The sequence below is a fragment of the Triplophysa rosa genome, linkage group LG9, assembly GCF_024868665.1.
Source record: "Triplophysa rosa linkage group LG9, Trosa_1v2, whole genome shotgun sequence".
Classification (NCBI taxonomy): Eukaryota; Metazoa; Chordata; class Actinopteri; order Cypriniformes; family Nemacheilidae; genus Triplophysa; species Triplophysa rosa.
The window spans coordinates 25,226,595-25,239,315 of record NC_079898.1 but is presented as its reverse complement, the minus strand read 5'-3'; the positions used below and the strand labels follow the sequence as shown (position 1 = coordinate 25,239,315).

The following is a 12,721-nucleotide window of genomic DNA, read 5'->3' as shown; positions in this document are numbered from 1 at the left end:
TTGGAAAAAAGGCAAATTACAGCATATCAAGTAATATGGGTTTTATCCGAATATACAAAAAAAGCTCATAGGAAATAAACATTGACTACAGATTTTGATCATATTAATATAATAATAGCATTAACATAATATGTATCTAGGTTATTCCTTTTTATTAATGTTTTATATTTCACATTATTAATATGATCGTTATCACTGTTAATAATTATGAACTGTTATTAATATTTGTTGAGTGTTTTGTAGTCATTCTCCTGGGCTTCGTTTCAAACTTTGTGCATTCGTTTTGTGTTATTTTAATAACAGCATGCATCATGCACACCACATTTTTAATGCATCTTTAATAATATATTTGAATAAAGAGTGAAAACATCAGTTGTCATCAACATCAACTTTTGGCCACTACTGCACTTTATATTTGTTTACAGTTAATATTTACTGTATAGTTTATATTCAAGTGAACTTAAAGTAATCAAAATATAAGAATCCACAGTTTCTTTTCCGGAACACGAATATCGATGACTCTCACATACATTTTTGTCCAAAAAAGGTGCATTAAAAAAGGCAGAAGAATATATTAAATAAGAATATTACGAATGAAATAAATAAGAATTAAAACGGATAAAACTACAACAGGGTGTCACAGGTGATATCATCTACGATTTACTCGGCTAAAGATAAAAGGTCTGGTGGTGTGGATGCAAATACTTATCCTTGTAGACACGTAAATAAACGTTGTGGCCAAAAACGTGACTACCGGTAGACCTCTGCAAAGAATCAATAACCGCCGAGTAGTTTTAATATAATTTAATATACACTAAAATATGAATATAAATGAATTATAAAGTAATTTGTTGTTAAATATTACAACCAAACATAAATTCGGTTCAGGCGTTTGCGTCCAAAAAAACTGTCTGTCATTAACATTCTTGTGTACGGGCCTGATACAGCATGAGACTACAACCCCAAAAGTGGCGTTTTCTTTTTAAGCCTAAAAGAAACGAACTTACTACAAATCACTCTGCACGTGTGCGAGTGAGTGAATTCATAAATGTGACAGTCGGCAAGGTAAAATACGCATAATTCTTTCACGGCTTAAAAGGGCAGTAATAAAGAGGCGGTTGCATGCGTTGAGCAGTGTCTTCACAGCTGTCTGCCGCTAGAGCCGCGGCGTCGACACGCTACTGACCCGCTGACCTCCGCTGGTGTGTGTGTGTTTATCAAAAGCTGCCGGTGTGAGGGTGGAGAGTCGGTGAGGAACAGCGAGGACAACTGAACTGGAGTGAGAGGGACAGAGAGGTCATAGGTTAAAGGTTAAAGTCACATGTACTGTAGATACCTGGAGCGCTCGGCTAAAGCTGTGAGAAGAAAGGACAACAAGCCTTCAGCCCCACTGACAGAAGAAGCCAAAGCAGAAGAAACAGAGAAGACAGTTAGCAAGGCACGGAAAGCTTCATTGGCTGGAGGCAGCGTTACATAACATGAAATAAAGCCTTGAAGTGGAATAAACGCAGAATGGAGACGCTAACTTCATTACAAGGCTTCTTTCATAACAGCTGAGGAAAAACACCCGTGTCACATCATCAATCAGTGTTTAAGGGGTACGAGGTTTACTTTAGTTCACAAACACATGCTGCTGAAACCATGTTCACCATAAACGCTACCCGGCCGTTTGATGTCACCTGTCAGTCACGGTTAACTCGTGTGAACGCCATCTGAGTCTCCGGAAGAACAGCAGCGTCGCAGGGCGATGTCAAGATAAGCCTACGTTGTGTTGAGGAATATCTTTGAAAGTACAGCGATGCATAATCCACGAAACTAAGCCGTTAAAGAAAAGCAAACACAAATCTTTCGCTAAAAGTAGTGACGTGTTCCGCCCCCCCACCAGATTTTTTGTACCACACAATTCCCACGCAAAACAGGCCAGGCCACGGGGACTAAACATCGCTCTACACATCAATAACGAGAAGAGACACATGCCAAGCGTATTACATTTGCGAGATTTACAACCTAACCGCACGTTTTCAACAAATCCATGGTTCGCCGGTCTCCCGCCGGATCGAGTTTTTGTCCTTGGGAATGCTGGATGACCGTGCCGGAGGAAAGACTAATTGGATAAAAAGAGGTGAGAGACCTCGGCCTGTGGCTAAATCCCGCTCAGAATAGAGAGAGAAGACTCTTTTCAACTTACTGAGTCGTGCTGGCGCAAGCTTGAAGGGCAAGAGCCCATCCTAACGGCTCGCATTAAGAAATTAAAACAGCCTGTGGTTTTATTTCAACGTTTACATGCTCTGGAGACGTTGAGGTCTGAGAACATGCCCGAAAGTAAATTAAATTACATAACAAATTACGTCTTGCTCGTATAGTGCGAGATTGCTTTCAGTGACCATCATTAACTTTTGAATGGACCCTGCCGGCATCTTCCACACACACTCACCCACGCTCGGACAGATTTGGGGGCTCGTCAGCGACGGATCTGTCGTCGGCCCGCTTGCGTGTCTCGGTGCTGGGCCTCGGCTCCTGGCTACTGTGGGCTCTGGAACACTCTGGAGACCATGTGACCTTGGAGCAGTGGGGCAGCGGACTGCTGCGGTGATGTGAACCAGCACACATGAGATAAAATGAGACCGAATCATCACAGCAACATGACAGTACAGCTGCTGACCATCAGCAGAGTGTTTCCCAATCCGAGAGGAGATTTGATTAACAGGGTTTCAATAGAGCTGTGGGTATACTGACAGCATTCTGTTGGGCATTCGCAATCGAACACCAATTCCAAAACACACCCATGAGAAGAGACAGCGCCACAGCGTGGCCGGAGCAGGACCCTGACCTTTCCACAAGATGATGGCTGTCAGTCTCTCCTGTTTTTCTCAAAATGAACTCGTCTTTTCTGTCCTTATGTGTAAGATTCAAGCGAGCGTACAAACCCCCCAAAATAAAAAAGTTCAAATTGAATATAGAGATGCATATATTCTGCATAGCCAGATATATCAGCCCATTGGTTTATTAATACGCAGTGTGAAGGTACTGAGTTGAATCATTTCTATTGAATAATCCAGGGTTTTTCTCTGGGTTCAAAAATGAAACAGCCAAACCAAATGAGTTCTGAAAATACAGCCGCGAAATAAATGAAGAGACCATTCCAAATGTTCATTTATTCATCATTTATAGATGTATTGTGGTCGCTTCAGTCCAGTGTCTGTTGAAGTTCAACCAAATCAAACCTCAGGAGAGACAAAGTCATCCAACAGCAATGTGAAAGACTGACGGCACGACAAGACACATGAAAACTCTGATAAAAATCCAGTTTATCAGATAAAAAATACTTTTTAAACTTTTGAAATGTAGAAATATTACTGTTGTATTGCTTCAAAGTAGCGATGCTCACAGTTAAAATCCAGTCCAGTACTGATCATTCACTTACACTAATCTTTAATTAGTGTGGCACACGATTTTCAGGGGGGAAAATAATTTTCAATCTCAGAAAATGTTATATTAATATTTAAGTATATCGGCCATTTATCGGTTATCTGCTTCCAATGTTCAAGAAGTATCGGTTATCGGCCAAAATGTACATATCGGTGCATCCCTACTTTAAAGTGAAAATGAACTTGTTTTCTTTGCCGTATTTGAGGTCTGAAAAAATAGAGAGCATCTGTTATTTTCACCTGTTTCTCCAGTTTTCATTTTCTTCAAATAAATGCAAATAGAAGCAATATTTTTACTTGAAATTTGGGGAGAAATATTGTTAGTAGTTCACAGAACAGAACAAAAATGATCATTTGACCTAAAAACATACCTATCGAAAGTAAATTCAGAAAAACTAAAAAAATTATGTTGAAATGGTCTCTTAATCGTTTTCCACGGCTGTATAGTTATAACATATAAAATATAGTTTTTCACACATCTTCCTGAAAAAAAAAAAAAAACAGCAACGACCTATGGTTTACAGTGAATATAGAACAGCAAATGCAGTAATTAAATATCATATTGGCCAATAGTTGTTTACTAAAATCCATATCAGCCAATAAAAGGAGTGCATCCAGCGATCACTATAAAGACGTCCCTCAATTTCCCAGAACAATGTTCTGTCAAGTGTTGACGCAAGCATCTGCAGTTCCTGAAACCGACCATAATGAACGAAAAAGTGCAGGTAATATTCTGAGGTCTTTTGACATATTGTTTTGCTTACGATTTTTCTAAGTAAGCAACATTATCGTTCACTGTGTGGATGGAAAATAAGCCACGTCAACATGTGATTGGTGCACACAGGATTCATTTTTCCACTTCAAAAAAGAAAAACGTTGTCCTGTACTGTTGTAAGGAATTGCATGACCTTCCTGTGCATCCAAGACTGGAATATGCCAAATGAGCTCAGTAGATGCTTTTCCGTCATCTACAAAATCCTCATTGTGGGCAATGTGTCCAAAGGCGGTACGCAAAAACCGCGGCCATCTTTCCACGCAGCTGCATATGCGAAACATCCAGGCAGACAAAGTATTTAGACAGCTGGATGTGTGTTTGTTTGTCTGTAATTGGAAGAATATGTGCATATTTATAAACAATAACTAACGCAGGCCAAGTGCACATTCTTTCCTGTTAACATTCCACCCGGTCTGAGTGGAATGTTATCTGACAGGTGAATCAATAGTCGGCAAAAACAAACCGTTTTAGAGCCCTGTGTTTGGACCAAACAAACAGCCAGAAATCTCTTTTCTAGCCACAAATCGTCACTCACCTGGAATGAGATGAGCTCTCGCTCAGGTCTCCCATGCTCCTGTCCACAGGCGCGTGTCCGGCCGCCAGCGCCGCGGCGTATCCCTGAGGCAGGTACAGCGTGTTGTGTTCCTCCTCTACAGAGCCTTCCTCCGTCAGTTCTGGAGTCCACGGGTGACCCAGATCGGACACCCCACGGGCCTGGAGCATGACGCGGGCCACGGACGCGCTGGCCACCCCGGGGGTCATGCTGCAGGGGGCGGTATCGATGCCGCTGTCCGTCGAGGCTCCTTTAATGTAGGTGAGACCCAACATCTCCGGGTCCATCAGGTCCCCGGAGCCGAAGTGCTTCTCGTCGCTGTTACTGCTGGAGGCGTTACTGGACAGTGTGTTACTGCTGGAGTGACTGGAGTTTTTATCGCCGCCCTGCTGGAGGAAAACAACAATCGAATCAAAAAAACACTTTGGCTTTAACATTATGCAAAACCAAATACGCTTGCATTTCAACAAATGGATACAAAAGAACGCACATTATTGACACGGTGTGTCTGCCGGTACATTTGTCTCTTATCGGCTGCCTGTCATACTTCATCACGTGACATCACATCAGTTTTAATGCGCACTGCGAGAGCAGAAGAACTAATTACTCTGAGCTAATGAATAATTCGGTGACTGCTAATATATGCAAATGTCTTCTGTATTCATTAACTAGTGTGCAGACAACAAGGCGTAATAAATTAAGAAAGCAGAGGCTGATGGGAACGAGACGTGTACATCCCCCAGCGGACATAACCTACAGAATTACCCACCGCAACAGACTATAAAAACATTTATATCTAGATAAAGGTAGTAATTGGCATTTACAGTATATATAATACAGTGGCCCAAAACAAGTGATGTCCAAAGATGGGTTATTTGAATACAGGAGGACGAAGACCTCAGTTTTTCCTCAAATATATTAAAGGGATAGTTAACCTAAAAAAGAAAAATTCCTTTATCATTTATTCACCCTCATGTCATATGAAGATGTTTTGATGAACCTTGGGATCCAAACAACATGGGCCCCTATTGACTTCCATTATATAAACACAAAACCACAGAGACATTTCTCAAAATCTCTTCTTTTGTGTTTCACAGAAGAAAGAGTCACATATAGGCTTTGAATAAACGATGACGGGTGTATTTTTCTGTGAACTATTTCTCTAATAAAGATATGTTGTAAAAATGCTGTATGCATGTTGTGGAGTAAAGAATATAGCGTTTTAAACAAAAACAATCGAGAATCAACGAACAGATAAAATCGCATCTTTTTGACTGACGTATACTTGTGTGCACGATCAGTTTTACAGCTTGCTACGCACATGCTGCTTTGAGGGTCTGTTCAGGATGCTGTTTTAGAAGTCAGCTGTCTATGTAGTTTAGGAACAGGGCTTTATCACTACAGCTTCACTGCAGGAGCCTGTCGTCTCTCTGGACTCCCGCTGCTCAGCATAAATCAGCTGTAATTCAGTCTGAACCGGGGCGGCGGTGGTCGGGTGCATCTTGGGAACAGGGCGAGCATGATATCGGGCAAATTTAACATTCAAGGTGAGAGAGACGGACAGACCAACATGAGCACGTCGCTGAGAACATCGCAGAATAACAGCACCAAGGGCAGCCTGACCTTATCTCCATTCATTCATCAGTCTGACGTACACGCACACTGACAGCATTGCCAGCGGCCTGGCCACGGCTCTGTCTGCGTCTGTCATGTCGAGGTTTTTTTAACGTACACAGTCAACACCCTAAAGATGACTTTCTGAAACTTTCCAAAACGCTCCAGACATGTATAAGTATATTTAGGAAACATTATTTTTGCATCACTGTTTCTGAAAGGGTTTCAGAACTGTCCTCCATTGTTTGGCCAAACAGATGGAGGACAAACAAACTCATGCTATAGAACCGTCTGAGGAAGGACAGGCTATAGCTGTCTTTTCAAATTAAGCCGGGAAAGTAAAAAATACCGCATTAATCAGGGAAAGCATTCTGACGTTGTGAAGACATTCAGACATTCCCCCGTGTTTTTCCGTATTTTCAGTATTTTCCGTGTGGGAGTTTCCCACTATTATAAATCAGTCCGGCATTTATAAACATACAATTATATACAAACAAATATCTTCTGCTGGCTGGCCAAGTCACCGATCGAATTATAAATAAACCACATCATTTCAAACCAAAACATCCCTCTTTCTCTCTCTTCCTGTCGCACTTTAAGGGGTCATTTCATGAAAATTGCTATAATAAAAGTGCTATAATCGTGTCACTGGTGCATCTACCAACTCAGAAAACGTGAAAAATGATAACCCAGTAACTTTGTTTATGTGAGCCTATCTCTGCAAGCCTGTGAGAAGACGAGCCAATCAGATTTCGCTCCCCTTCTGACGTAGGTAGGGGTTATTATTATAATTTTACCGCCCGTTTATCTGAACGTGTCCATCCATGGCGCAGCCGCCATTTTTGTTTTCAATTAATGTTATATACAGTAGTGTTTTATTTTGAATATATTAAGTAATTTTACTAAACGTAATAAATGTAATGGTAAATAAACGTGGCAAACATTTGTTTCGTTCTCTTTATTATACACTCATACAATAAACGTGACAAATAATGTGAAAATTAACGTTTACCATTTTACGAAACAATCCATAAAGCCACACAGGTGTAATATAAGCGTTATGACGAATGTCCGCGACAGTACTATCAGACGCAGGATATATTACGTCAGTGTCCGAAATTGTTCATTTTCATTCATTCCTTCCCCATAAAGTGGACTATATAGCATTCGCTCTATAGGGAATAGTGAATGAGTGAGCGAATTCAGACCCAGCTGCAGTGTTTCTCTATCGCTTTATGTGACCCTTCTTTCTTGTTTTGTCGTTGGAAGCACAGGCTCACAGCCCTGGCTGAGTTTTCTGCTGAAAAGGGGGCGGAGACTAGCAGCTCATTTGCACTTAAAGAGACACACACCAAAACAGCGCGTTTCTCCCCACATGCTAAACTGGGCATTTAGAGCATTGTATAATAAAAGATCTGTGGTGTGTTTTGAGCTGAAACTTCACAGACACATTCTGTGGACCCCTAAGATTTATATTACATTTGTGTAAAAGTAGAAAAAATCTCCCCTTGAACCTGAACCCACATCCTCATACACTGCCTCTCCGTATGATGTGAGGGTGTGAGGTCTTACCCGTGACAACTTGTTAGGCGAATCCTTGCCCCTTTCCTTCAAGGAGTTGAGGATCTTTGTGGACGGGACGTGCCATTTGGCCTCTGTTGAGGAAAACAAGATGAATCCAGCTAAACCTGATTTCAGATGATAGTTGGTTGAAGGGGTTTTCTAGCTGGCGCAATCCGGTCTAGCTGAACTACAAAGCTATTTGATCGCTATTGAACGGCTGTTCGTGAAGCTCACCTGCAGACCGTGTTCTCTCCAGAGTGGGCTCCTTTTCCCTCAGCATCTCACCATCTCCCAGCACGCCCTGGGCTTCAGCGGAGCGGTCGTGGAGGATGGGTGAATGACACCTGTGAGAGGAACACGCCGGTTCAGCATCCCAAAGGGTTTTGGGGGACTTTTCATTTTAATGCATTGACATAAACTCTGTCTCTGTTGTATGTTTGATGTATTGGCTGTCGTGACACATGACTAATATCAACAGTTTATGTCTATGCTCATATTAAGGGTGCTTGGAGAGTAAAAAGAAGGGGAGTATTTTATCTTTATTTGTGAGTATGCAAGAGCTGAAGCTATTACACAGATATGTTCACTTCCTCAGGCACATGGGAACACTCATGTCAAGGGTGCCGCCGTACCGGATCATGTCTGCAGATGTTTAGAGGAGAGCTTTGATAAAGAAGATCGTCAGGTTTTTTACAATGTCTGACTGATAATGCAAATGTTTAAGTGTGTGGTAGGATGAAGATAACTGCGGGCTGTTGAGTGACATCTTCAAGGTTCATTTTAAGCATGTAAATGGTTCTGATAAAGTACTTTATATGTCCATATATACATATATAAATGTAGTCATTAAATATATGCGTATATGTTTTTATAAATATTATTGCTAAAATACTTTCCTTACTTAACTTAAATACTAATAAATCAAATTCATTTTAAACTAAATAAATACAAAAAAAAGTATTTTAACTTACTAGGTTATGCATAATTACACTGAAATAATGACCAAAAAATATATCTATCTATAATTATTGAAAAAATGTAAATACCCCAAAATCTGAATAGAATTATTGAAGTGAAAATAACAGTAAAAATTCTAAATATATTTATTGAAAAAAAGAAAAGAAAATAATACTAGAAAAAATTTCAATGTAAGTATTAAAATGCAAACATATATCTTGAATACTGTAAGTCGCACTGAATAAAGGAATCTGTCAAATGCATGAATGTTAATGTAATTATTTAATACCACAAAATAATTTTATATGAACAGAATGTTTGCGTGTGTGTGTGTGTGTGTGTGTGTGTGTGTGCGTTACCCGTCGTATGCCGGCTGCTGGTTCCAGGTGGCACTTCCGCAGGGTCCCGGGTCACTGGATGATGATTGGTTACTGGGTGAGCTGCGGTAGTGTTGAGACGCGTCTCCTTTACTGCAGGATGCAATCTGAGGGTTCTCTATGTCCTGTACGCTCCTGTAGTGAGCGTGAGAAACAGAGAGAATACACATGGATTCTTATGCTAGCTGTTCACATGTGGAGCTCCATTACAGTTCTCAGATAGTACATCCATTAGACTTTCCTGTGGCTCAGTGGTCAGAGCATGGCGCTAGCAATGCCAAGGTCCTGGGTTCGATCCCAGGGGATTGCAAATAAGTCCGAAACAAGTGTATAATACAATGCAATGTAAGTCGCTTTGGATAAAAGCATCTGCCAAATGCGTAAATGTAAAGGTAGACGATTATGACTTCTGAGAAAATCAAGTTGCTTCCAAGAACCCTTGATTTATCCTCTCTGAATAGCCTTTCCTCCTTATTTCAGTCATGCACCTGTATAAACCTAAACTTCTATTATTGACCAGATGGGCAAAATAAGATTCAGAGTGAGAAAAATGATGTGTATAAAGGGGTCAGAGGTCACTGTCCTAGACGCTCACAGCCGCAGTCGACATGTAATGGCAGCCTGCATGGAATCTTTCGACCAAACCATCAGTAATCCAATCATCAAACACCTCGCAAAAGTGCCGGCCAAAAAAAACCCTAAGCATTACATAGGAATTATGAGTTTTTAATGCCTTTGCACCCGGCCGATGGAAGTGTCTGTCTATATCTTTGTATTTACTTTAAAACCAGAGTTTGAAATGTTATCAAAAAGTGTATAAACAACTGTTTTTTCTAAAGACTGTAGGATGTACAATAAATAAAACTTGATCAGACGATTTAACTTCTGTTCTTATAAAAAGTATATAAACCTTTTAAAATATGACAGTGTAAATTGCATTTCAATCCAAGACACAACAGGCACTGCTTTCAATGTGTCTCTGGTCCTATGATGCTATGTGGTTTCTAAGATGTTTGGAGTAGATTTTAGAGTGTTGCTATGCAGTTGCTAAGGAGCTTCGGGTGAGCCCCAATCAATCAAACACCACTAATAAGAGAGAGAGAGACAAAGAGACTGAAAACAGACAGAGAGAGAGAGAGAGAGAGAGAGAGTCCTCAGTTTTCTCCACATGGGGTCTCACAGAAGAGGCAGGAAAGGTCATCAGCGCCACGAGGGGCTTCTAAATTAGAACAAATGACCACATTATAATAAACCATAACTGCAAGAAACCTCTCCTGCATACCAAACACAAGAGCAGGTGCAGGAGTTCATGATGAGTCTGTAAATATACAGCAAACACAATACCCGAAGCGAATAAACAACATAACACTGTCTCATAACGACGCCATGTGACATATTATGGGGAAAGAAGAGGTTTGCAATTTTATGTGGTGTAAAAAAAAAGAATGAACAAAACAACAAAGTCAGTCAGTCTGGACTCGGTATGGAATTCATTCAACATGAATGAAACCAGACTGTGAGAAATCATGACGTCTGTCACTTGCTGTGTATGTAGACGTCGATACGGCGTCAAGCTGAAGCTAAATCATTTTGTATAACGAGTTAAACTGTGTTCCTGTGCGCTAACAACGCAAGGTGGTGGGTTGGATCCCAGGGAACACACATTGATAAAAAAGACATGTATAGACTAAATGCACTGTAAGTCGCTTTCAAAACGTCTGCCAAATGCATAAATGTAAACTCAGTCTTGCTGTCCAACACCCTCATGCACCCACCCAAATGTAAAGTCAGATAACATGAGAGAACGCTGATATGTAATTGTCAGAATACACACAATAAAAGGTTTATCAGTGGCTGTCACACTTTCTCCATCAACCTGGATTTTTAATGCAGTTTAACACCCGGAGTTCTGTCCTACTTTTGTGTGTAGGGCTCAGAGAATCTGAAAGTACAGTATCTGGTTCATTCATAGCCGGCGCCTCGCAGGAGGGGTGCACTCATGTGACACGTCAGAGAAAATGCCTTTGGAAAGATACATAAAAGATGTGAAGAGTTTGGGATGAAAAGATGCCGCCGTGAAACGGATGAATGACAGTTGTCTGTTTGCCATGTGAAACGTGTTCCTGAAGCACACAAGCTTGTTACCCTTGATGTTACAAATCAAATAAAAAAACACCCTGTTAGCCATCAAACAAACATATTCTTGAAACCGAATCCCAACACGACTAGTAACTTCCTATAAAATATGACGGAAACGCTTTTCAACCACATAATCTGACCGGTTAGATATGGAACAATACCCTACATATTAAGACAGATTCTTGAAATCTCCAACAACTGCAAGAACTGAAAAAAAACACCCTGAGATCTGACTGCAGTTTCTGAGCCATTGAGCAACCCTCAAGAAACATATTATCTCATAAATCTAATAGCTGAGGTGAATGGTGAGCAATACCTGGGTCCGTCCGGCAGCTTTCTGTCGAATGAGGTGCTGCGTGGGATAGCGGTCTGAGCGTGCTGGAGGAGTTGTTGGCACAGCATGCGGTCGTGACCCTGGGTGGGGGATCCACGGGGCAGGGGCTGGCTGCTGGTGGGCACCCGGTGCCAGGTGGTGTTTCTTTTGAAAGGAGTCTTGTATTCGCAGGGAGTTCCTTCACTGTCCAGTTTATACTCGACCATGGGGATTCTGTAGAGTTCTGAGCAGCCCCTGAGAGACAGAAGGGTATAGTCAAAATGTTTCTGTTTATAATCTTTATTCAAATATATTTAAGTGTCTCCAATAGGCCAGAGATCATTTTCACCATCTTCTTGATTCCTGACAGATTTGACTGACATATTTTTCGATAGATAGACAGACAGACAGATAGACAGACAACTCTAGATAGACAGACACCTTAAGATAGACAGACACCTTAAGATAGACAGACACCTGTAGATAGACAGACACCTATAGATAGACAGACCCCTTAAGATAGATAGATAGACAGACACCTAAAGATAGACAGACACCTAAATATAGACAGACAAGTAATAGACAGACCCCTATAGATAGACAGACCCCTTAAGATAGACAGACACCTGTATATAGACAGACACCTGTAGATAGACAGATACACATAGATAGACAGACACCTAACGATAGAAAGACAGCTGTAGATAGACAGACACCTGTAGATAGACAGACACCAATAGATAGACAGACACCTAAATATAGACAGATACCTATAGATAGACAGACACCTATAGATAGACAGACACCCCATAGATAGACAGACACCTATAGATAGACAGACACCCCATAGATAGACAGACACCTATAGATAGACAGACACCTGTAGATAGACAGACACCTATAGATAGACAGACACCTGTAGATAGACAGACACCTATAGATAGACAGACACCTGTATATAGACAGACACCTATAGACAGACAGACACCTGTAGATAGACAG

At 41.0% G+C, this 12,721-nt stretch overlaps 1 protein-coding gene across 4 annotated transcripts in view; it reads right to left on the bottom strand.

Moving 5' to 3' along the window:
- Window positions 1-12,721, bottom strand: part of LOC130559316 (signal-induced proliferation-associated 1-like protein 2) — a 90,537-nt gene that overhangs the window by 14,209 nt on the left and 63,607 nt on the right. The window contains exons 10-16 of one of the 4 annotated variants that reach the window (XM_057342313.1): window positions 11,723-11,974; window positions 9,250-9,402; window positions 8,168-8,277; window positions 7,943-8,025; window positions 4,739-5,145; window positions 2,435-2,584; window positions 1,337-1,390 (exon numbers count right to left, since the gene is read on the bottom strand). In XM_057342313.1, the coding sequence (XP_057198296.1) occupies window positions 1,337-1,390; window positions 2,435-2,584; window positions 4,739-5,145; window positions 7,943-8,025; window positions 8,168-8,277; window positions 9,250-9,402; window positions 11,723-11,974 (1,209 nt within the window). The remainder of the gene's footprint in view (window positions 1-1,336; window positions 1,391-2,434; window positions 2,585-4,738; window positions 5,146-7,942; window positions 8,026-8,167; window positions 8,278-9,249; window positions 9,403-11,722; window positions 11,975-12,721) is intronic. The other 3 variants (XM_057342314.1, XM_057342315.1, XM_057342316.1) reach the window with 3 other exon arrangements.